Here is a 26,307-nt window from a genome sequence, read left to right as displayed (position 1 = left end):
CAGGGTTCAAGCAATTCTCGTACCTCAGCCTCCCTGGTAGCTGGGACTACAGGCGTGCATCACCACGCCTGACTAATTTTTGTATTTTTAGTAGAGACGAGGTTTCACCATGTTGGCCAGGCTGGTCTTGAACTTCTTTTTTTTTGTTTGTTTTGAGATGGAGCCTCACTCTGTTGCCCAGGCTGGAGTGCAGTGGTGTGATCTCGTCTCACTGCAACCTCTGCCTCCCAGGTTCAAGCAATTCTCCTGCCTCAGCCTCCCCAATAGCTGGGATTACAGGCACGTGCCACCACTCCCAGCTAATTTTTGTATTTTTGGTAGAGACGGGGTTTCAGTGTGTTGGCATGACTGGTCTCCAACTCCTCACCTCAGGTGATCTGCCCACCTTGGCCTCCCAAAGTGCTGGGATTACAGGCATGAGCCACTGCGCCTGGCCGTCTTTTTCTTTTTTTTAACCCTTAATGCACTGTTGATCTTTTTAAAGAATGAATTTTTGCTTTTATTCATTCTCTCTATTGTTTCCTCTTGTCCATTTTATCTTTACTCTAATATCTAATCTCTTCCTTATTCCCTTCCTTCTCTTAGCTTTGGGTGTAGTTTTCTATTTTTTAAATTTTTCTCTAATTCCTTAAGGTGTAGAGTTAGGTTATTGAGATTGTTTTTAATGTAGGCATTTATAACTATACATTTCTTACTGACAGTGCTTCAACTGCATCCCAAAAGTTTTAATACACTGTTTTTGTTTTCCTTCATTTCAAGGTGTTTTCTAATTTCCTTTGTGACTTCTTTTTTGGCCCATTGGTTGTTTAAAAGTGTGTGGTTTGATTATTACATAGTTGTGAATTTTCTGGTTTTCCTCTTGTTTTTGATTTCCAGTTTCATGGTGGTGGTTGGAAAAGGTGCTTTGTATGACTTTAAGTTTATTGAGACTTGTTTTGTTGCCTAACGTATACTCTGTCCTGGAGAATGTTTCATGTGCATTTGAGAACAGTGTATTTCTACTAATTTGGGGTGAGCTGTTCTGTACATATATATGTTAGGTCCAGTTGATGTATGGTATTGTTCAAGTCGTCTCTATGATCTTCTGTCTGTTTGTACTACTCATTTTTTCGCCCAAAGTTTTATAAACAAGGTGGGGATAGAATGGGTAAGGCAGATGGGTGATAAACCATTTGTGTGGTTGTTTTTTTGTTTTGTTTTGTTTTGTTTTTTGAGACAGAGTTTCACTCTGTTGTTGCCCAGGCTGGAGTGTGGTGGCATAATCTTGACTCATTGCAACCTCTGCCTCCCAGGTTCAAGCGATTCTCCTGCCTCAGCCTCCTGAGTAGCTGGGACTACATGCCCAGCTAATTTCTGTATTTTTAGCAGAGATGGGGTTTTGTCATGTAGGCCAGGCTGGTCTTGAACTCCTGAACTCAGGTGATCCACCTGCCTTGGCCTCCCAAAGTCCTGGGATTACAGGCGTGGGCCACCATGCCCAGCCATATATTTTTATATTTGTAGAGGGCATTAGAATACAGATAACCTTTTCCCACTTAACTGATTTTCAAAAACATTTTTATGCCAATATACTCTTGTGCAACCTCATTTTAAATTGCTGCGTAGTCCATTTTGAATTTCCGCAAGCTCATTTTTAATTTATATTATTTATAAACATTTGGATTGTTTCCATTTTTTGCTATTATGAATAATAGTTTGATGAAAATACCTTCATGTAAGTTTTTATGCACTTCTTTAATTAGCGCTTTAGGATAAAGTCCTGGAAGTAGCATTATGCCTGGGTCTAATGGTTTTTAAGAGTATATAGCAACATGGCCAAAATGCTATCCAGCATATTTCTTACAGTGTTTTGAAAGACCATTTTTTTTCAAATCCTTGACTGTTCTCAGTATTGTTTTATTATCAACAAAATAAAAATAATAGTAATAGCACCTAATGTCTATAGACTACATGCTGTGTGGGAGGCGTTAAGCTGAGCTCTTTACGTGCATTATTTCATTAATTATTACAACAGTCTTATGGGGCAGGTGCTATTATGATTGATGGAAGAGGAAACATAGTCTTTATTTAACAAATGAAGTTACCAGCTATATGATTTGTAAATATTTTCTCCCATTCTGTGGATTTTCCTTTTCATTTTCTTTATAGTCCCTTTTAAAACATTTTTAAACTTAAATTTTTTATTTAAAAAATTTTAGATTCAGGGGGTACATGTGCGGGTTTGTTACATGGTAATGCCTCATGATGTTGAGGTTTGGGCTTCTAATGATCCTGTTGCCCAAGTAGTGAACATGGTTTTTCAGCTCTTTCCCCCAACTCTCCCTCTCCACTTCTGGAATCCCCAGTGTTTAGTGTTCCCATCTTTGTGTCTGTGTATACCCAGTGTTTAGCTCCCACTTATAAGTCAGAACATGTGGTATTTGGTTTTCCATTTTTGTGTTAATTTGATTAGGAAGATGGCCTCCAACTGTATCCATGTTGCAGCAAAGGACATGATTTTGTACTTTTTAGGGGCTGCATCGTATTCCATGATGTATATGTACCATATTGGACAGTGGGCACCTGGGTTGGTTTCTTGTCTTTGCTATTGTGAATAGTGATGCAATAAACATATGAGTGCAGGTGTTTTTTTGGTAGAACAATTTCTATACCCAGTAATGGGATTGCTGCCATTGAGTGGTAGCTCTGTATTAAGTTCTTTGAGAAGTATCCAAATTGTGTTCCACAGTGGCTGAACTTTAGGACTGTTATGAATAATGCCGCTGTAAGCAATTGTGTACAGCTTTTTGTATGGATGTATGTTTTCTTTTTATTGTTGCTTGTTTGTTTTTGGAGAAGAGTCTTGCTCTGTTGCCCAGGCTGGAGTGTAGTAGCATGATCTCAGCTCACTGCAACCTCTGCCTCCTAGGTTGAAGTGATTCTCCTGCCTCAGCCTCCTGAGTAGCTGGGATTATAGGCACGCCACCACCATGCCTGGCTAATTTTTGTGTTTTAGTAGTATGGGTTTTCACCATGTTAGCCAGGCTGGTCTCAAACCCCTGACCTCAAGTGATCTGTCCACCTTGGCCTCCCAAAGTGCTGGGATTACAGCCATGAGCCATTGCACCCAGCCTGGATGTGTTTTCAATTCTCTTTGTTATATATACCTAGGAGTGGAGTTGCTGGGTCATATGGTAGCTCTATGTTTAACTTTTTGAGGAGCTGTCAAACTGCTTTGCTGCCCAACTTCATTTTACATTCTCACCAGCTGTGTCTGAGGGTTCCAATTTCTCCACATCCTTGTCAACACTTATTAATCTCTGTTTTTTTTTAATTATAACCATCCTAATGGGTATGAAGTGGTATCTCCTTGTGGTTTTGATTTGCATTTCTCAAATTACTAATGAATGGTGTTAAGCATCTTTTCATGTGCTTATTGGTCATTTGTATATCTTGGGAGAAATGTCTATTTAAGTCCTTTGCCCATTTTCTAATTGGATTGTCTTTTTATTGAGTTGTAAGTTTCTTTATATGTTCTAGATACTAGACTCTTATTAGGTATGTAATTTGCCAATATTTTCCCCATTCTGTTGGTTGTCTTTTACTTTCATGACAGTGTCGTTTGAAGCACAACCTCTCGGCATCCTCCCTTTCCCAACCTCTAACACCCACAACTTTACTCTCTACTTAGATGGGTTCAGAGTTTTTTCTTGGCTTCCACATGTGAGTAAGAACATGCAGTATTTATCTTTCTGTGCCTGATTTATTCTGCTTAACGTATTGTTCTCTAGGCTCATCCATGTTGCTGCAAATTACAGGATTTCATTCTTTTTTATGGCAGAATTGTATTCCATTGTGTATACTACATTTTCTTTATCCATTCACCTGTTGATGGACACTTGGGTATTGTAAATAGTGCTGCAATAAACATGGGGGTGTAGGTATCCCTTTGATACACTGATTTCCTTTCCTTTGGATAAGTAACCCAGTAGTGGGATTGCTGAATTATGTGGTATTTCTATTTTAAGTTTTCCTGAGAAACCTCCATACTGTTTTTCATAGTGGCTGTACTAATTTATATTCCCAGCAACAGTGTATAAGAGTTTCATTTTCTCTGGATCCTTGCCAGCATCTGTTATTTTTTGGTTTTTTGATAACAGGCATAATAACAGGTGTGAGGTGATACCTCATTTTGATTTTGATTTGCATTTCCCTGATGATTAGTGATGTTGAGCATTTTTAATATATTTGTTGGCCATTTATATGTCTCTTCTGAGAAATGTCTATTTAGATCCTTTGCCCACTTTTTAAATGGGATTGCTTGTTTGTTTTGCTGTTGAATTGAGTTCCTTGTATATTTTGGATATTAGTCCCTTGTCAGATGAATAGTTTGCAAATGTTCTCTCCCATTCTACAGGTTATCTCTTCACTCTGTTGATGATTTCCTTGAATTTAGTCCCATTTGTCTATTTTTGTTTTTGTTGCCTGTGTTTCTGAGGTCTTAGCCGTAAAATCTTTGTCTAGACCAATGCCCTGAAGTGTTTCTCCTATGTTTTCTTCTAGTAGTTTTATGGTTTTGGGTTCTTAGTCCATTTTGAGTTGATCTTTGTATATAGTGATAGACACATCAGAGATTCTTAATCATGCTCTCTATGCTTTTAAGGTCACTCTGTTTTACATGTATATATTGAATTAAGGATTCGGCAGCCATGATGTGCTGGGCTAGGTGTGTTAGCAGCACAAGCTAACCAACAAAGGTGGGGAATATACTGTGTTGTGCATTGTTCAGAAAGATTTAGAGTGGTTTGTCTTTGCAGCTTTCATTAGAGGAAGTGAGTACCTCAGAGAAGTGCTAAGGGGTGGGAAACTTACCATTTAAGTCTATTCTTAGAAGTGTCTGAGGCTTTGGAGCTTGAAGTAGAGACAGAGGAAGTGGGAAGCTTAAGAGAGTGTACATGAGAATTCAGCCAGTAAACTGAGACGTGCATTCAGAAAACCTAGATAGGAATTCTGGTTCCTACATTATTTGTTTGATGACTTTGGGCAAATCATTTAATTTACTTAATTTTGAACCTTATTCTTTCCTCTTTTTCTGTCCTTTTCTTCTCGTATTCCACTTCGTCAATGTACATCTTAAAATGTGACTTACAAAACTGGGTCCAGTACTTGTGACTCTGACAAGCACAGGGGATTATTTATTTGTTCTGAGGGACCTCTGTTCCAGTTAATCTTGTCTGAGAGTGGTGTTGTAGGTTCTTTTTCTTCTTTTTTTTTTTTTCTTGGCAGCTGCATCACATTTGATTTATCCTTTTCTCCGTTGCACTAATTTTCTTTGTTTTGTGTTCTCTAAAGATTTAAACATCTGTGAAAACATTTGACTGAGCAATACTCTATGTTATTTTTAAAGGGCATGTTGTCTTTGAAATCATAGAAATACTGTGCAGGTCGGGGCTGAGAATATGGCTTTGCAACAAGCCAGGAGACTCATTTCTCTGAGGGTCTTGAATGTTAATCGATATACTTTAGGGACCTAGATTTTCAATTTCCTGGGACCTAAAGTCTCTTCCACATGGTGTCTATTTCTCTCTGAAATAGGCAGTCCACCCTTTTCCCTGTTTCTGAAACAGAGAGTCCACCATTTTCCCTGTTTTCGTGGATTAGCCTTTTGTTCTACTCTGTCCGTTTTTTCCTTTTCTTCATAGCTTCTGCTTACAGTTTTAGATTCCTCAAGCATATTTAAGCTTTCCATACCTTTCATAATCTCACTGTAGCCTACCTATACCTCAAGGCTTCTTCAAGTTTTTTCAGCTTCTACTCGCAATGTCATCTCACTTCTCAAACTAGATTCCTGAGTGAGAGAGACGAATAGTTGAGCACCTCTTTTCACACTGGGCTCATCCACTGGCTCTTGATGGGTGGCTGTCCATGGGTCAGGCTCCACCTCTAACCACCTAGTCAAGTCTGGGCAGTCAGCATCAAGGGGTTCACATGAAACCCTTGAGAGCAGGGCTCTCCTGAGGAGGCGGTTTGATTTATTATGGCCATGACTTTGCCAGACACAGGGATTGAGTATATGTATCCAGTATATATACTCATATCAAATATGCAAGGAGATTGGATTTGGGTTTGGCTTGGTTGTGTGTGTTTTGGTAGGGGATGGAGATTATTTTGATTTAGTATACAAATACAAGTTTTGTAGGCATTCAAATAGAAATGTCTAGGCTGGGAAGGCAGACCCACAGGTCGGGAGAGTGGATGTTAGAGTGCTTTATTAAGTATTATCTGTGTAGAAATTTGAGTCCTAAACCTACATGAGATAGCTGAGTAAGGAAGTATAGGGAGAGAGGAGAAGGCCAAAAACAGCTTAAGATGGGATTGTAAAGAGCTGCCATGGAGGAGGAAAGAGAACTCTACAGGAGAGATCAGCAAGTAACCAGTTTACTCAACAACATTATACATTGTTTTTAGAGAGAAAGATAAATGATTCAAAAAAATGTTTAATGACTGGAATTTTGGATATAGTTCTGTGGTAATAATCTTAACTTACTGAATGACTTTTGCTATAATCTTACCCCAAACCCCTTCCTCATAGGTAGAAGAAGAAATCCAGACTCTGTCTCAAGTGTTAGCAGCAAAAGAGAAGCATCTAGCAGAGATCAAGCGGAAACTTGGAATCAATTCTCTACAGGAACTAAAACAGAACATTGCCAAAGGGTGGCAAGACGTGACAGCAACATCTGCGTATGTTTCCTTGATCATACACTTTCCTTGGGAATGTAAAGGACACTGTTGTGCCTTTTGTCTGGAGAGGGGAAGAAAAAGAGGATAAGGATGCTTCAGCAGCTTTTCTTTGGACGACACGGCACCCTTTTTTTTTGATTTTCAAGTGTGCCTGCCTTTTTTTGTAACTTCGATTTTTCCAGACCACTTATTCTAAGGAATAGAAAGAAAGCTAGCCAGTTGGAGAAATAAAATTCAAATTCCATAAGTGTTATGTATTGACTTGCCACAAATATGTACATTTTGTCCTTTAGTCCTCAGAATAACCCAGTAAGAATGGGTGGCAAGATAACCCTGGATAAGGAAACAGGCTCAGACAAATTAAGTTTTCATGTCACAAACCTCTCAAAATGTGGAGTGGGAATTAAAACTCAGGTTATTTTTTTAACCTTGCTCTGTAGGTATCATAAGATTCTCAGGTCATAGTCTCAGATATATGCTCTTGGCAGAGGTCAATTCCTTAGGCTTTTTGTCTTTTTGACCACACATGCTATGATATACCATTATCATAATGCAGTTTTGTTTCCCGGCACAAGGAGGAGCAAGCTTCTAGCAGCAGAAACCGAACTGCTCTGTCTTCTGTATTGAGAGCCATCTGCAGAGCTGGTGAGCGCAGAAGTTGTTTTACAATTTAACTATCAGAAGTGAGGCCAACTGCATTTCACATGGCAGTACTTGAGTCCCCAGTCTTTTGGTCCATTTTCTACCCATCTAAGTTGGCAGTGGGAAAACATACAGGAAACTATTTTTTCAACAGTATTACCATGAACCATGTTTTTTATTGGTATTTGATCTTGACAGGGTAAGTAAAAATGCCTGAGCATTCTTTCCCATAATGTGGGAATTGTTTTGGTAGGTACGATATTATTTTGTTTTTTGTTGTTGTTGTTGTCATCATTTTTTTGTTTTTGCTTTTCTCTTCTCTAATCTCCAGGTAGCTGGGAAGGAGGTGGTAAATTATAGCTTTGCGTGATAGCAGATACCACACTAGAATAATTTTAAGCATTGCATATTTTACATACTTTGTTGAAAGTCCATCAAGTCCGTATTTGGTAGCTCTCTAAAGACATGCAAAAATTTTTAAAAAGTATGCCCATAAAATGTATTTGGATAATAAAATACAAATGGGTCCTACTTACGCCAACTACTAATTGCTTCCGGCCCTTTTTTAGGAAATCAAGTTGACAAAGGCATCTGAGGAATTTGAGTTCATTTTTGTTTTGTTTGGATTATGTGAGAAAAGAACAAGAGGTATGAGTTCTTTCAGGCCCTTGCTTATTTTCATCTTGGTTTGATGATTATTTTTAGCCCTTACCTTGACTTCTTTGGCCCTGCCTTTATAGGACTCTGTCTTTCTGGCTGGACTAGGGCACTGCAGAAGATTGTGCCTGAGCTTAGGGTTGAGCATACGAAGATGTGGTGATGCCGCTCTGCTGGTTATGAAGGATTTTAGAAGTTCTGAAAAATGTTTTCTCTTTTTGAGAGTTCTCCAGCAGATGGTGACCACTGCACTTGAAACAATTGATATTAGAAAAGATGAGCTGACCCTTCTTTTGCTCTGTGTGTTTATAATTTAATATAGTTACAAGAAGACATCTGAAACCTTATCCCAGGCTGGACAGAAGGCCTCAGCTGCTTTTTCGTCTGTTGGCTCAGTCATCACCAAAAAGCTGGAAGATGTAAAGTATGTCCTCATTTTTCCTTGCTCATTAAGTAGCTGACGCAAATTAAAATGTTATTGTTGTTGCATCTGTTTCCTGACCTTGGCTCTAGTTGATGCTAGCTACTCCTGTTAGAGTGAGGGAGGGCACTCCTTCAAACCAGTACCTGGAAGGCTCATCTAAGGTCTTCTAGGCCTAGCATTCTAACATCAAATGATCATCTGATGATCATTTAAGGTTGTTGAAAAATTCTGGTTGTGAACTTCTGTGTCTTTTTAGTTCTTCATGATCATGCAGAGTAAGTATGTCTTTGGTTGCAAATTTGTGATTGTGGGCAGAGCCTGATGTGTTACTAAGGATGACTACAGGAGCACTGAAGTGCACGCTTCGATTCAGATTTGGCTTCACATTCTATATGTGACATTTTATATCACGGTGTGATTACAACATGCTCATTTGTGCACTGTTTTATTCTAACTGGTAAGCTGTAACTATGTTCATGCTTAGGCCAAAATCTTGATTTTGAGTTGTTGCTTTTTTTTTTTTTTTTTTCGTTTAGATTAGTCTGCAGAGTTTTCCTTGCCATTTTTACAAAACCACTTCACAGTGCTTTTGTGTCCCCCTTCACTCATGTGGATTAGGATAGTGATGAAAATGACAAATGTGGTTTAAGTCAGCTGTGCTTCTGTTGGCATGCAAGATTTGTGTTTTAAAAAAAATGCTCAGATTGCATGGCTTTGTGTTTTGCATTTGTGGGGAAAGTGTATCTTACAACCAGAATTTCTTGGTTGAATAGATTTGGTCAATTTATGTGTTATACTTTACACCAAAAGAACAAATTCCTTGCTCATTATATTTAGACTGTCATTGTCTAAGCATAATGTAATAAATATAGCTTTCTTGAACTCTTTTGACAATTATGTATGTATCTATTAGGTGTTCATTTTCTCTATGCTGACTGAATTGTGTAGCAGTTTAGAGCCCAGGGAAAACATTATATGTTTAAAACTTAGGTTATTTAATTGTTTTAGATTTATCAGAACTTCTTTCTTTTTTAATGCTTACTCTGGCTTCTTACAGATTGCAAGCCTTTTCACATTCCTTTAGGTAAGGAGAGTTTGAACCATCACTGCAGTCCAGCAGTTGTATAAGAAAAGTGTGCTGAGATTAGATTACCATGCTACGTTGGATGATCGTGTTTGTCCAGTACATAATTTTCTTGCGTTTGGAGTATCTTTTTCTCCAGTGCATTCCTAATTTCAAGGGAGGGTTTCTTGTATACCATGGGTAGTTGATAAATTAAAAGAAGTATTTGACACTGTGGTTCAAGGGATATGGAAATGATTTTGACATTTCTTTTTTACTTTTTTCTTTGGTAAAAAGAAGCAGCTTTACCATGGCATGCAAAATTCCTCCCTTTTAATGTCTGACTTTGTTTGTTTTGATGCTTTTGTTTCTTTGGTACTTTTGTAAGGATGTTGGAACTCTTCACCTGGGTTTCATTACACAATTGTAACAGACTGCATATGTACTGCCTCCTGATGTTAGTCTTCCATCTTCTATTGGTTACTCTACCTTTTTTTTTTAATTGTGGTAAAATATACATAAGGTAAAATCTGCCACTACTCTACACTTTTTAATACTTGTTTTACTAGCTTATAGTTTTTATGATTTTATTCTTTCTTTACACTTGTTGTATTCTTTATGTACACAAGGCAACTTCATGGTTTGAAAAAGGGAAAAGAATATTAAGCTAAAAAAAGCACATTAAAAAGATGTTAGCTCAAACCATGCCTTATAGAAAGAGACTTTGTGATGTTGAGGAAACCTTTCTCTTTCCCAGGCAGACTCTTTGATTATCTAATTAGTTGTTGGAGGAAACTAAGGTGGAGGAAAGTCTTTAGAGTATAAGCAGGAAGGATGATATAGTAGTCTTCATCTCTGTTCCTATGGATGCAGATTATTTTCTTAAGCAATCACTCATGGTAGTCTAACTGCTTGCCTTTTTAAGTAAGCAAACAGGTACTTATAGCTCCTATCTTGGTGACACTTACCCCTGGAAGTCACAGTAAATTATAGGGATATATAAACTCTAAATGTTGAACTATTTAAAGCTAAAATTATGCTTAAAAAATCAAGTAACCAATGATAGGTGATTGTGTATCGTTGGTATTCAGTTAAAAAGTGCTATAAGTAACTGAATACAGAGCCAGTCACATCACCCATTCTGCTACCATTAGAGTGTCTACTGTGGACAGGTTCCATGGGCATAACCATAAAGAACGCATGGCTTTTATTAGAATGAAGCTTAAAATCTTAGAGTGGAGTAGGGGAAGAGTGGGGACTTGGGATAAGTTAAGAATGGAAGAGCCTTATCAGTACTGGTTATAAAATGTTCGATGTGATGCAAACATCAATGTAAGATATAAAAGTAAGGGCTATTGAGGACGATGTTTCTTCAGTACATATCACTAGACTTTTCTATACCTTTAAAGAATACCTTTCTATACCTTAAAGCCATACCTAGATATGGCTCAGTGTGTGCTGTCTTATTAATTCATCAGCAACAAATTATGTTTTGCAACTCTTTTCTAGCTCCTTTCACAGTCACTTTGTCCATTTTATTTAAAAAATATAATTAAGATTATGCTGTACCATTTTCAGTCTTGTTTTTAATATTAAGTTTTTATGAATATTTAATTGCCCATCAGTATGTAGGGGTTAAAGTAAGGCTTTTGATTAAAATTTGGAAATGAAAGAAACGAGATTATCTTTTGAAAGTTAAACTTTGTAATTCTTGCAAATCACAGGTTAGGTAAAGGCATTTAAAAAAATAATTTCAAGGCCAAGAAGTCCTGATTGTGTTCTGATTTAATGTGTTGACACATATAAAGAAAACCTACATCTTTTAGATTATGTGAGTCACAGAGGCAAATATTGGCCACGTTCCCTCAAGAACTACCCAAGGAAAGGGAGCTTAGGCTGTAGATTTGAGTGTTACAATCCCAGCAATAAGTCCTTTTCTCCCATGGAGGTGGATACAGTAGGCTCCTTTTGCTAAGTGCTATGAAATAGGTGGTTAGTCCTTAATCCCACTCACTATTTGTTCTAGGTCCATTTTACCTGGCAAACTTATGCCAGTGATTTTACTCCTTAATGTAATTATGGATATAGAAGGAGAAAATGCAGCAGTTTTGCCAACCTGAATGTGTTAGACTCAGCAACAGTTTTTATTTTACATAGTCAGTTGATAAATCAGCACTTGGGATTTAGATATTTGCCTTATGCCTTGGTTGAGGGGAGGGAGATGTATAAGGAAATAGAGAAGAGAGAGAGAGCTGCTCTTGATGTCCTGAGAATGAGGTGCGGTGGTAGCAAGGCCAAGGAGGACGTGGTCATGAGTGCTGTCCTGGGAGGCCCTCTGGGGCAGCCTGCTTTTCCCTCAGGTGATATGCTTATATTTCCCCTCTGTTTGCATATTTTCTATGCCTATGTGAAAGTATTGACTCATGCCTTTAGCATTTTGAGGGAAACTTTAAAAGAACCTTCTCATTGCAGTCAGTGCCAGGGTTAAACATAAAATTTTAGTGTTATTAAAAGCATACTATAATATTCAGTAGACACGTTTGTCTAATATTTTTGGTATATTTAAGAGGAAGTGCTAATTAATTTTGCCTTTATTTCCAAAGAAAAGTTCTCCTTTTTAAATGTGTGTTTCTTCATGTGCCCCTGTAGATATTTATTTGTTTTGGGCTCATTAAAGTCCTGCTAGACAATTCCCTTTTGCTGAAAACTTCCACCACTTAATGGGAAAAGAAATGATCTCTTTCCTCGTGTCAGAAAAAGAATATCTTTTGATTAGAATTTGAAACACTTTAATGAACTTTTCTCTGTTTCATGCCCATATTCCCAATTTTAGTTATCAAAATTGTTTATTCATTTATTCATTCATTCTTTCACTCAAAAGTATTTATTGAGTGCTAACTATGTGCCAGGCATTGCTGTAGACTATAGGGGTGGAGCTAAAAACCAAAATAATGCTGAAATTTGAAAGCTTCAATGTGAAATTTGAAAGCTTCAACGTGATATGCTTATATTTCCCCTCCTGTTTGCATATTTTCTATGCATATGTGAAAGTATAATATACAGTAGATGCTAATTCATGTTTCTATTAAAGCATGTGTTATAATAATAATTAACATTTATAAGCCCAGCGAGACAATAGTACCTCAGAAGCAGATGCTATTGTTTTTGATATTACAGATGAGGAAACTGAGCCATAGAGAGATTAAGTGACTTCCCCAAGGTTGCACAGCAGGTATAAGTGGCTGATGGTCAGGACTGGAACCGAGCACACCTAGTCCTGGAGCCTGCACTGTCCTCCTGGGCCTCCCCAGAGCAGTGGTGGTTTAAGACAGTGCCCCTCTGGGCACTGTCCAGCACTTTGAACAATAGCTGCTGTGATCACCAACATCAAAAGATTGTGTGAGGGCAAAGTGGAATAATAGTACATCAATAGCTGTGAAAAGCATACATGGTATATAGTAAGCAGTCCAACATGTTAGCCATTAACTTTCCCTTCTCCTCCTCCCGCTGCTGCTACTTCCTTCCTTATCCTCCCTCTACCCCCTCCTCTCGTATTATTATTAAGCATGAAAGCATCAGATAACTGTTAGAAACAAGGAATATTTTTTAAAAATCAATTCAGCTGTTTTAAAAAAATGACTTTTTCAAAGTAAGAGTAAATGCAGTGTGAGATTCAAAAGTACTTAGTGAGAATCAGATTATCCTGATTTTTTTTCAGTGTTTTGAGGAGCCCATGTTTGCATTCCTAGTTTGATTACAGATTAATGTATTTGGGGGTTACAAATAAGATGCAACATTTTTTTAAAAATGTGCCTTATAGATGGTAACCGATTCTTACAGCCTATCTATTAGAGATGATTCTGGTCCCGCAGCAACATGACTTTTTACTTTTGAAGGTTTCCATATTACATTTAAGCTTGAATGAAACTGAAAATGATGAGCAAGTTGAAGCTTTGTGTAACTTGCCATAGAGAAGCCAGAAATGAAAGAACAGCCACCCTATAGTTAGATTACGACTAGTTACCAACAAAATTGAATTTCATCTAACTATGGATTATGGGGAGGATCCAGCAACCAGATAGAATTGAAGCTGATGTGTGCTCCTTTTCTTCCTACTAAAATAGCTACCATAAAAGCAGAGAGACCTTGACTTTGACTCTGTTAACTGATTTTATTCTGTTTAATGGGTATATTTATCTTCAAGTGTGATATAATGCATACAGAAAAGTGCTCAACACCAAATTCATTTCAGTGATTTTTTTCACAAAATAAACAGTCTAGTCACTTCCTTGCCTTTCCTCATATATTACCACTGAAACATATTTAGTAGGTACGTGCTAGGTAAAGTGGTATACAGCCCAACCGATCCACTGCTGGAGGAAGTGATATTTTACATGGGTTCTTAGGGACAGTGACTAGAATTAGCTGTGAAATTCTGAAATTTGCACTTACTTATCCACCTGTTTCCACATTTTGTTGATAATACCAAATTCAATGTGTGGGTCCCCGGGACAAGGAATTTATCACATATTTGGCCATTACCTTCTTTTTCAGCGATTTCTGCCAAAATGAATGTCCTAATGAAGAGTTTTGATTATTAGGAACAGAAAGCTGTGTAACTTTTAGCTCACCTAAAAAGAAGAATGTGTTGCACAAATACAAAGTTTTTTTGTAATTCAAGGAGAGAAAAGGAAGCAAGGCCAGGCTCCACCCAAACCAGCTCCATCAACTGGGAAATTGAAGTAGCTTCTATTATTGAAACCAAGAAACCTATTCCTCTTCCGTCCTGCTGGATTCCCTGCATGATCACCTCTCCTGACCTCATTTGCTCTACCTCTCTCTGTGCTTATATTCGATTCTTTCTTCAGGAACTGGTTTCCTCTGCGTTCTGTCAGCTTTCACCTGGTCCCACCAGATCCTCTTCAACATCTAAGTGTCCAGCAGCTTAGTGTCCTAATTACAATATGCTAGGATAAGAGTCTTAATTGTCTTCACTCCTTCATTTTTCATACATTCCAAACAATTTGTAGGCCACTGGGAGGTTAGTGGTGGTGGGTGGTGCTCCACTGATCCACCTATCATATCAGTTATGGTAGAAGGTGGTTTGTGGCAATGTGACTATTCCAGGCAGCTTCAGCAGAAGGGTCTGAGGAAGAACAGGTGATACTTAGAGTTCTGGTGTTGTAAATTTAGAGATTGGGACCAGCACACTTTGATAGATCCAAAGTAGGAAAAGAATTATCAAATTCCTCCCAGAATAGATTATTATAGTCTTATACCCTAGGTATTGACCACCATTGTAGGATAGAGAGAATACTGAGTTACATGCATCTTTTCCTGTTACGTAAGACATCAAGTACAGAGATGTTTAAATATTTCATTGATAATCTTGATTACACAGATTGCCAGCATATTTGACATATATCACAGTCATTCTCCATGTTATCAGATATTAATGCAAAATTAGATTTGAGGACCTACATTGAAGACACGTTATCATTTGTACCAAATGAGTCTTTAAGAAAAGGAAATCATGAGCACACAAAATATTTAAATATAACTGAGAATTAATACCTTGAACCTATACACTTTACCCAAAGGAAAGTTTATTTACCAAAGTCGTGCCAGTGGTCAAACTATTATAAGCATAGTAACAATATTAGCAGAATACAATCATTTTACGAGCCTAGGAATGAAGGCACTCTCATCTCGTGAGGTGGTCTTTATGGGAGATGGCTAAGAGTAGATAACCTTGAACCTGAGTGGTCAGTGAACTGCATTGTCCTTGAGTGGGCAGTTGCCTCCTTGTCTTACTAAGAGCCCTTCCCTGGCCTTGCTTGTGTGTGTATGTGTGTATGTGTGCGTGTGCATGCTTCATTTTTGAGGGGAGGCGATAAACATTGAATTAGACCCAAGTTCTATTCTTGATTCTGCTGTGACCTATGGTAACTCATTTAACGCCTATATGCCTTACAGCTCCAGGTGAAAGCACTTTAGTTTTCAAAGTGCTATAAAAATGCAAGGTGGTATTGTTAGCTCTAGTAACTCCTGGGAATTAATTGGCTCCTGAATAAAAGTAAATTATGTTGGAATAACTTTGATCCCCTCCACCTCAAAAAGTAGGTAATTCTTCATGGCGCCAAAAGAATAAAGCTCCTGGGAAGCTAAGTTTTGTCAGCTTTTAATAATGTCGAAGCACCACTATACTAACCTTATTTCTATCTCTTTTTAATGCTGCCTCTTAGTATACGTTCCATTCAGCATTCAATTAGCATGCCTGCTATGAGGTAAAGTATATTTTTATGAAATGTAGTTGGTCTTATGCTTTATTTTTCTTTATTTAGATGTTTAACTTGAACTGTTCTGAATTAGGGAACTAGAATTCCCCTTGAAACAAGCTGTGTGTTTAACACTCTATCAGTTTTCAGCTACACTTCCTCTGATGTTGGGATGGGTGCAAGAGATCTGTTAAATGTTTTGATTTTGTTTTTAAAAAAATTATTTCTATTTTATTTTGTAAAACCTTTGTTTCCTGTCTGAAATCTGTTCACAAAGTGAGCACTACTTGTTAACAAACCTTCTTTTGTCCCGCCACCTCTGTCTGCATTCGCTTTAGTTACATTCTCCTTTTCTTCATCCTTCCCATTTTCACTTCCCCCATCCCACTGTGACATTTGGAGCCAACTACGATTTAATTCTACTATCTGCTTTCATTAGCACTTGCAAGTGATATTACCTCACCTAACCTCTCTAGAGAGGTAGAGGATTTTTAACAATCTGTGCTTGGCTTAAACTTAAGTGTCCATCAAAATCACTTGGAGTGCTTGTGAAACCGCTGCTTGCTGGGCCCCACCTCTAGAGCCTCTGATCCTGTAGAGTTGGGGTGGGACCTGAAAATTGGCATTGCTTATGACTTCCTGATAGCTGCAGCAGCAGCTGGTCTGGGGCCCACACTTTGAGAGCTGTTGGCTTAACTGTTCTGCCATCACCACCGTGGGAAGGAAGAAACCCCTTTTCCTTTCTTTGCATTTTTCATCTTGGTAGTAGGAAGGATATTCAAGGTCAGTTGGATAGGATAACAGCATTGGAAACCCTGTTTCCAAAGCGCCTTTGTGAGAGACAAAGGCGCTATGATCCTCCTTAATTAATATGGATAGATGTGAATGTAACATGGATGAATGAATGTCCTGTGGGCTCAGCATGCTCTCCTCATCCTTTGGGACAGAGTTGTGAAGTAGGCAAAGCCGTTTCTATGCTTCTCCCTCTTCTTTTTGGTCCCTGCTTTCCCAGTCTATTATGCTGCTCCCTGATATTGAACCTCATAAGCTTGTCCCACTTGGGTGATGTGTGTTCATGTAGAAATTATGCCAGGGAAGATGTGAATCAAAATAGGGATTTTAGAGCGTAGTACCTTAACCAAAATTAAACTGATCTAATGGTGGCATTTTCTTGTACCATGACAAGTTGGTTGGGGAAGTGACAGAATTGCTATTTTACCCGGCTTCGTTACCTCTCCTTACACATGTACTTGACCATATCTATATTACTTATGTCTGAGACTGGCCCTGTTCATGGAATCAAATGCATACTCTTAAAATATTAGATCAGAAATTGAAAATCTTACATTATAAATAATTGTATGTACCTGCACATATATGATACAGATAATTATATCTGTTCTTTTGCTGATTGAGAATAATGTTGAAGAGGAATCAATTATATTTTCAAACTAGTTGGATTTTTTTTTCAGTATTTGTATTTACTATTTGTTTTTCTTTTCTCTCCATAGAAACTCCCCAACTTTTAAATCATTTGAAGAAAAGGTCGAAAACTTAAAGGCAAGTAGAGAGATGAACAAGGTCTTTTTGATACATTGCCTGGTGTCTTAATTAACTTTGCTGTGGGAAAATCATTGACATTAATATTTCTTTCTAAAAATATCTAAAGAATGTAAAGAACTTTACTCCTTATGTTACTAGTGGACATTTAAGGTGTTATGTACTCAGTATCTTTTTAGTGTATGCTGTAGCGTGACAGCATGCCACATGCTGAAAGGAAATGTACAATTTACAAAGAAATGGCACTTTAGAAATTTGTGCTGCTTTTTGCTTTATTCATTTCAAGTACCTTTGTAGGTGGACAAAATTTAATATAACTTTCTTGTCAACAATTAACAAGAATATAGGAAGCACAAGAAAGAAAACAAAAAATTGGTCCTACCATTCAGACAGTGATATATGTATGTGCTGTTATGCTGTTACGCTTTAAAAAAGAAGTAGCCATACATCATAATCATTTTCCTGTATCAGTAAGTATTCTCTTTCAATATTATGTGCAATGGCTGCTTGTATATTACTTTTTTTTTTTTTTGAGATGGAGTCTTGCTCTGTTGCCCAGGCTGGAGTGCAGTGGCGTGATCTTGGCTCACTGCAACCTCCACTTCCTGGGTTCAAGCGATTCTCCTGCCTCAGCCTCCCGAGTAGCTGGGACTACAGGGGCATGCCACCACACCTGGCTAATTTTTTGTATTTTTAGTAGAGATGGGGTTTCACTGTGTCAGCCAGGATGGTCTCGATCTCCTGACCTCGTGATCCGCCCGCCTCGGCCTCCCAAAGTGCTGGGATTACAGGTGTGAGCCACCATGCCTGGCCTGTATTACCTTATAATGGATGTTATTTGTTCAGTCCTCAATTGTTAGACATTTTTATTATTATAATGATGCCATGATGATCGTTTATGATTCACTGTTTTTATTTTTTGATTTCTTTGATTTTAGTGGAGGTGAACATTTCCCCATAATAATGAGCTTTATTGATTTGTAAATTATATTATCTTTGAGATTATATTCAAAGCTATAAAATCATCAGCTCTAAGGATCACAGGCAACCTCAAAAGTTGTCTAGTTCCCATCTATTCCTCGACCCTCTCTACGGAGTTTGTATAAAACCCATATTTTCATTACTTCCTAACTCTGATAATTATAGGGGATATATTTTAAGGATTAAAACTAGTATCTTAAATGTTTTTATATCAGTCAGTTTAAAAACTAATATTCAGTTTAGTCTTTCAGAACTTTGAGTCACGAAATGCATCTTTAAAAGCAGGGTACATTTATTGAAATAAAACACTCTACAGTGATCTGGATCTTTTTTTAATTTAATTTTTTTATTATACTTTTAAGTTCTGGGATACATGTGCAGAATGTGCAGGTTTGTTACATAGGTATACACGTGCCACAGTGGTTTACTGCACCCATCAACCTGTCATCTACATTAGGTATTTCTCCTAATGCTATCCCTCCCCTACCATCCCCCCGTCGACAGGCCTTGGTGTGTGATGTTTGGATCATTTTTTTCTTGAACATACAAACATTAGTACATACCTTTTCTGTTTGTATGCAGACATATGAATGTTTTTTCAGAAGAGGAGTTACACTGTACACACACAGTCCTACAGCTTATTCATTCAGCCCTCACTAGCAGGGTGCTTTGTGAGCCATAAATGCAGGGACCTGTTCTTTTTGGTCACTGATACTTCTCAAAGGCTTAGAACAGTTCTTGGCACATTGCTCAATATGCATCTGATGAGTAAAAATATATATAAGAGTCATTCTTCTATGTCATTTCAAGAGACCTGCTTTATTTTTCTTAGTGCCAAGTCATGTATTTGAAAGCAAACTGTAGTTGCAGGAAGTCAAGGATTACTAAAATTTAGTTCTCAATATTGTTAGGACTGTTATAGCCTTTCCTTGAAATCTGCCCCAAGCGTTAATTTTTGAAATGGCAAATTGGAAAACCAGGAATCTTATGTGTTTTTGACATTGGACATGAGAAACTTCCAGGTCATTCACTATATACTCTCCTGAATATATTTAGATTCTATAAATTGTAATGAAATCTGCTTTAAAATATGACTAGGCACCATTCAGATTAAAAAGTGTAATTTAAAAACATACAATATGTTGGCTGGGCGCAGTGGCTCACACCTGTAATTCCAGCACTTTGTGAGGCCAAGGCAGGCAGATCACTTGAGTCCAGGAATTTGAGACCAGCCTGGGAAACATGGCAAAACCCTGTCTCTAACAAAAACGATAGAAAAATTAGCTGATGTGTTGGCATACACCTGTAGTCCCACCTACTCGGGAGGCTGAGGTAGGAAGATCGCTTGAGCCTGGGAGGCAGAGTGAGCAGCAATTATGCCACTGCACTCCAGCCTGGGTGACAGAGCCAGACCCTGTCTCAAAAAAAAAAAAAAAAAAAAAAAAAAAAGCATAGTGTATTAAACAGATACCCCAAGTATCCTAAGGAAGCTGTAAAATTACATGCTGGGGATATAATTTTGTTAAAATACATTTATATTTAATTAAACATGAGGTCCATTTAGATTTTGGGTTGATTCATTCATCTGTGATTACTGAGCATTTGCCATGTGCCAGTCAATCAGTATTAGGCACCAGAGTTACCACAGTGAGCAAGAGAGACATGGGCCCCTTCTGCAAGATGTCTAGACAATTAAATGGCCAATGAAACTAAAGTGAGGTAAGGGTTCTGACGTGAAAAGCTGAGGGTGTGATGAGGACAAGTGGCAGAAAGTTCACCTGGCTTGGTGGAAGGGAAGGTCAGAGAAGACCTCTTAGAGGACTCAGTAATGTCCATTGAGGATTTTAGGTTGAAGGGAATGTTTGAAGTTTGAGGGCCCTTTTGAGGACCACCAAGAACTTCACTGTGCTGTAGGATATTGAGCAGGAGGTGAAGCTAGAGAGATGTGTAGGCCACATTGCAGAGTTTGAACTTGGGGCAATGGGAAGCCATTGAAGGGTTTTAAACAACCCAAGTGGTGCATTCTTCTGTAAATGTTAGAGAGATCAGTGGCTGCCCTGCACATCAAAGGGGAGAATGATTGGAGACAGGCAGATTAGATGGAAGGACGGAGTTGTACTCCAAGCCAAAGATGATGGAGAGTGAATTAAGTTAGTGCAATGGGACCAAGTCTAGAGCTATTTAGAAGTGAGAAATGACACGGAAAAAAAAAAGGATTGATTGGATGTAGAACAAGTTGGATAAGAATCAAGGACAACCCCAGGTGTCAGGCTGGGGCAGCTAGGTAGGTGCTACTGCCATATAAAGTGTTAAAAAAGAATAGAGAAGGGGCTAGTTGTGGGGGGAAGGAGTTCAGTTTTAGACATGTTGAACTGCAAGGAGATTTGATACTATAATTAAGGAATGTGTTTTAATAAATTTAATAAACAATGAACACACATTATTCGCATTTCCCAAACAATTTGGATGGTAGATCAAAAAGAATGAGAGTGAAAATAAGGGGTCTGTGACCACTCAATTAAGATTGAGCTAAGAGCAAGGTCAAGTTCAAACCCACTATAAGCTTCTTGCATCCATGGTCACTGACTGTTTTCTTACTGTTAGCTGTCCTGTTGGACAGTGTAATGAGAGAGCATATACAGATTAGCATTGAAAAGGATAAAGTGACATGTGTAAGGGTTTTGAAAAAGTATTATACAAATGCAAGGCAGATATATTGAAATAAATGCTTATTGGCAAAATTTCAGGCCAGATAGGTTGGAGTAGTGCTTCACAAACTATAATGTGCACATGAACGACTCAGGGATTTTGTTCAAGTGTTGATTTCAATTCTGTAGCTGGAGTTGGGTGGGGTAGAAAGGATATCTGAGATCCTGCATTTCTAATAAGCTCCCAGGTAATGTTGAGTCTGTAGGTCCTTGAACCACACTTTAAGTATTAAAGGGTTAAAAAAACATATATTTCTTTCCCATGTTGTATTCAATATTTCTTGAATGAGTGTAGCTAAATGAGCAATTCGATGCAATACAAAATGTTATGCAAGTGTAGAGACAGACAGTTCACTAGGTACTTTAAAATAATAGACCTTACAAAGTTTTCTAGACAGACTTCCTGCGAAGAACAAGGAGCAGGGGGGAAGGAGAAGGGGTAGAATTTACCAATCTGAATATTTCAGCAAGGGAGAATGCATGAGTTTTACTATAAAACCACACTGAACATTGCAACAATACTAAATTCCATATATATATATAATAATCACTGAGCTATAAGGTTGCTGATGTATTTGTTCTTGAAAGTAAATTAGAGTTACTTCATGCAGAATCAGCTAGTTTTATGTTTCATAATGTCTTTCCCTTTTTTGAACTTTTTTTTAAGTCTAAAGTAGGGGGAACCAAGCCTGCTGGTGGTGATTTTGGAGAAGTCTTGAATTCGGCTGCAAATGCTAGTGCCACCACCACGGAGCCTCTTCCAGAACAGACACAGGAGAGCCTGTGAGATTCCTACCTTTGTTCTGCTACCCACTGCCAGATGCTGCAAGCGAGGTCCAAGCACATCTTGTCAACATGCATTGCCATGAATTTCTACCAGATGTGCTTTTATTTAGCTTTACATATTCCTTTGACCAAATAGTTTGTGGGTTAAACAAAATGAAAATATCTTCACCTCTATTCTTGGGAAACACCCTTTAGTGTACATTTATGTTCCTTTATTTAGGAAACACCATTATAAAAACACTTACAGTAAATGGGGACATTCACTATAATGATCTAAGAAGCTACAGATTGTCATAGTTGTTTTCCTGCTTTACAAAATTGCTCCAGATCTGGAATGCCAGTTTGACCTTTGTCTTCTATAATATTTCCTTTTTTTCCCCTCTTTGAATCTCTGTATATTTGATTCTTAACTAAAATTGTTCTCTTAAATATTCTGAATCCTGGTAATTAAAAGTTTGGGTGTATTTTCTTTACCTCCAAGGAAAGAACTACTAGCGACAAAAAATATTTTGGAATAAGCATTGTTTTGGTATAAGGTACATATTTTGGTTGAAGACACCAGACTGAAGTAAACAGCTGTGCATCCAATTTATTATAGTTTTGTAAGTAACAATATGTAATCAAACTTCTAGGTGACTTGAGAGTGGAACCTCCTATATCATTATTTAGCACCGTTTGTGACAGTAACCATTTCAGTGTATTGTTTATTATACCACTTATATCAACTTATTTTTCACCAGGTTAAAATTTTAATTTCTACAAAATAACATTCTGAATCAAGCACACTGTATGATCAGTAGGTTGAACTATGAACACTGTCATCAATGTTCAGTTCAAAAGCCTGAAAGTTTAGATCTAGAAGCTGGTAAAAATGACAATATCAGTCACATTAGGGGAACCATTGTTGTCTTCATTTAATCCATTTAGCACTATTTAAAATAAGCACACCAAGTTATATGACTAATATAACTTGAAAATTTTTTATACTAAGGGGTTGGTGATAACTCTTGAGGATGTAATGCATTAATAAAAATCAACTCATCATTTTCTACTTGTTTTCAATGTGTTGGAAATTGTAAAATGATACTGTAGAACCTGTCTCCTACTTTGAAAACTGAGTGTCAGGGCTGAGTGAATCAAAGTGTCTAGACATATTTGCATAGAGGCCAAGGTATTCTATTCTAATAACTGCTTACTCAACACTACCACCTTTTCCTTATACTGTATATGATTATGGCCTACAATGTTGTATTTGTTATTTATTAAGTTGTGATTGTTTTATTATTGTTTATGCCAAATGTTAACTGCCAAGCTTGGAGTGACCTAAAGCATTTTTTAAAAGCATGGCTAGATTTACTTCAGTATAAATTATCTTATGAAAACCAAATTTTAAAAGCCACAGGTGTTGATTGTTATAAAATAACATACTGCCATTCTTGATTGCTAGAGTTTTTGTTAGTACTTTGGATGCAATTAAAACTATGTGCTGTCACATGTGAAAAGCTTAATAAATTCCATCTATCAGTAGTATAGGTCTCAATATTTATTATGAGACCAGTGGTCTGGAAACAGCTTGTTGTATTACAGAATCAACTGGAGTCTATGCTTAAAAAAAAAAAAATTTTTTTTTAACCATCCTTAAATTATTGCTTAATGGTATCATATTAACATATTCTAAATAAGGGCTTTAAGGCACAGGCTGTTGAAGCATTTTCTCAGAGGAGTGGATCTGTAGAAGTCTGTCTTTCTATAGAAATATTGTGCCTACTCAACTGTTACATTATTTTTTCTATGAACTAGTCTACTTCTTAAAATTCAAACATATTCTTTTGATCACATTGTTTCTTGAGCATCCTGCCCTGCTACTAACTTTTCAACAAGGCAAAATGGAGTAAAGTGGCAATTTCTTTAGATGAGTGAAATACCCTCAAGTCTCTTTTCTGCCCAAAAAGGGAAAAGTGATAGAAATGGGGGTGGCAAGGGGGGTGAGTGGATGAAGGTGGGTATTGGGGGTGGCTGTGAAAGAAAATAATGGAGAATCACTTTTCTAGACATCTACCTGTACTTAATCTAAGAAACAAAGTAATCTACTGTAAAGTACTCTGCCCCTTGAAAGAAGTATTAAAAAGAGTGAGGATGGATTTAGAAAAAAACATGAATTTAGAAATATTCAAAATGGTTTTTGTGGCAGATTCAATATTATGAATTCACAGATATTTAAAGAATGAGAAACATAGTAATTAGTAGAAATGCCAGAAACAGTTCCTGGTTCCTCTTGTGTTTGACACTAAGAAAATAGCAAGAGTGTGAAATCTCAGATACTTACGAAATCTCACAGATGTAAGGACTCAAGTGTAGAAGAAAATATCCCCTTCTTACAAAAAGAAATGTCAATTTATGGAGTTTGTGGGAAATGGGGCAAGAATTCTTATGCTTATGAGAGCCAAGTAGTCAGTGGAAGAGAGTAGAGCTCAAAACTGGATTATCACCTTAGCAACTTAGAATAGTTTGAAATAGAAAAAAAGTATTTAATTTGGATCTGGATCTGTTAAGATATGCACAGTCTATTTTTTGTATAGTATTGGAAAATAAAAATGCTATAATTTGGGTATGGGTTCTTTTGTATACATTACCTGCCCATTGAGGAAAGGGGCAAGTCCATTATGCAACTTCTCTCCAAACCCTTCATATTCTGGATATGATACTTAAAGAGCCATGAGCAGCTACATTCTGCCTATCAGAAGGCATTTATTAAATGACTGCTTGCTGAAGATGTGCCCAAAGAGATCCTACATTAAGGTCATTTGTCAGAATGATGTTTTTGTTTGTTTAGAGTTGGCTGACCTCCAACTCCTGGGGTAAAGGAATCCTACTGCCTTAGCTTCCCAAATAGCTAGGACTATAGGCATGCACCCGGCCATGTGTTTTATTTATAGCTCTTAAAGCCCAGATGAAGAAATCACATTTTTGCCCATAGTGAAGAAACATTTGGCCATTGATTAGTCCTTATTTTCAGTGACTGTCCTGTTTTCATTAGATTAGAGAGACCCTGTGTGGGCCACAGTTAATATAAACCATTATCACTTTTAAGTAAACCTGCACATCTTAGATTTCATAATTTCCTTATTGTTCTGACTCAAAATGAACTAAGAGCTTTTCACTTTTTGTTTGTAAGTTCTCAGAGAGTAGGGTCTGCAAGTGCTTTCGCCTGCCAGGATTTTGTACTCAAATAAATGCTATTTGGCAACTAAAATTCTTGCCAGCTCTCATGTAATTTTGATGTTACTGAGGTTGGTTGGTAGTTTATTTTATTAATTTTGTGGTTCTTCTGTCATATAGAAAAAGCCAAATACAGTTTTGTTTGAATATTTGTAAATGGACGTGATCTTTCACTTTACCACTCTCCAGCATGCTTTAAAGTTTCTCCTTGGTTTCTAGAATTGATTCTCTGTTCTTATTTTCCATTTTGACTATTTTTTAGTATTAGAATTCTTCCAGCTCCTAAATGCTATTGTCTATCTGTTGTTATCTTCTACATGATCCCCTTAATGATCTTATCCATTTCTATGGGTGAAATGACTATTTTTAGAGTGATACTAATAGCTTCCCAACCGGTATCTCCAGACTTGTTGATGGTGGTGGCCCTCCTTGAGCAGCTGCTGCAAGGACACCAGCTGCAGCAAGGGAAGCACGGCTGGGGGTTGCAGGCTCTGCAGAAGTGGCAGGGGCCGGCAATAGGTGATCCCAGCAGGAGCCCTGCCTTACCATGTTGGCAGGGCAGGAGCTTGTGCTCCTGGGTGCAGCTGCAGCCACCCAGCTGCAGCTCCAGATCCAGGCATCTGTGTGCTCTCGGGGGCCTGGAAAGTCCCCTGCCCATGCAGGCCTGGAAGTGCCTGCTCCAGTTCGGAGCAAAGTTGTGGCTGAGCTTGGGTGCTGTCACAACCTGGCCAGGTGTGTGCATCCTCAGGGTGGTGCTGACATGTCAGGTTCCTGCTACCTTGGCCCCCTCCCAACTATGGGCACCAGTGAGCATGGGAGGGTGGCCAGGGGCTGAGGGTAGCTTGGTGTGGACAGCCTGGGTGCTCTGGATGGCATGTTGATGGTGGCAGGAGGCAGGTTCCTAGGAGGGAAGGGGTGGGTCCCTGTTGAAACCCCACCCTCAAGCCAGGGACAGCCTGAAGCCTGGGGGCCAGGCTGCCAGTTTTAGGTAGAGCCCACAACCCAGAGCGAGAACCCTATTAATGCATTTCGGCCAATCGGATGGTGTTTTTTCCAGGCCCACCCTTCCTCCATTCTGAGCACATAAAAACCCCACACTCAGCCAGACTCAACACTCATCAGGACAACCTGCCTGCAGAAAGGACCACTTTGGGTCTCCTGAGTGCTGTTCTGTCACTCAATAAAGCTCCTCTCTGCCTTGCTCACCCTACGGTTGTCCATGTAACTTCATTCTTCCTGGACACAGGACAAGAACTCAGGACCTGCTGA

General features: G+C 38.1%; 1 protein-coding gene across 6 annotated transcripts in view; it reads left to right on the top strand.

Annotated features, from left to right (window-relative positions):
- Positions 1-26,307, top strand: part of TPD52 (tumor protein D52) — a 289,903-nt gene that overhangs the window by 110,827 nt on the left and 152,769 nt on the right. For 2 of the 6 annotated variants that reach the window (XM_001162922.7, XM_003311778.6), the window contains exons 3-8: positions 6,572-6,720; positions 8,342-8,443; positions 9,501-9,527; positions 15,752-15,793; positions 17,296-17,344; positions 21,701-23,346. In XM_001162922.7, the coding sequence (XP_001162922.2) occupies positions 6,572-6,720; positions 8,342-8,443; positions 9,501-9,527; positions 15,752-15,793; positions 17,296-17,344; positions 21,701-21,820 (489 nt within the window). In that variant the 3' untranslated portion in view covers positions 21,821-23,346. Of the gene's footprint in view, positions 1-6,571; positions 6,721-8,341; positions 8,444-9,500; positions 9,528-15,751; positions 15,794-17,295; positions 17,345-21,700 lie in introns of those variants that run through there. The other 4 variants (XM_063817209.1, XM_003311779.6, XM_003311776.6 and 1 more) reach the window with 2 other exon arrangements.

Source organism: Pan troglodytes, chromosome 7, assembly GCF_028858775.2.
Source record: "Pan troglodytes isolate AG18354 chromosome 7, NHGRI_mPanTro3-v2.0_pri, whole genome shotgun sequence".
NCBI classification, from domain to species: Eukaryota; Metazoa; Chordata; class Mammalia; order Primates; family Hominidae; genus Pan; species Pan troglodytes.
Note: the sequence above shows the minus strand (reverse complement) of the source record. Positions and strands in the feature narration are given on the sequence as shown.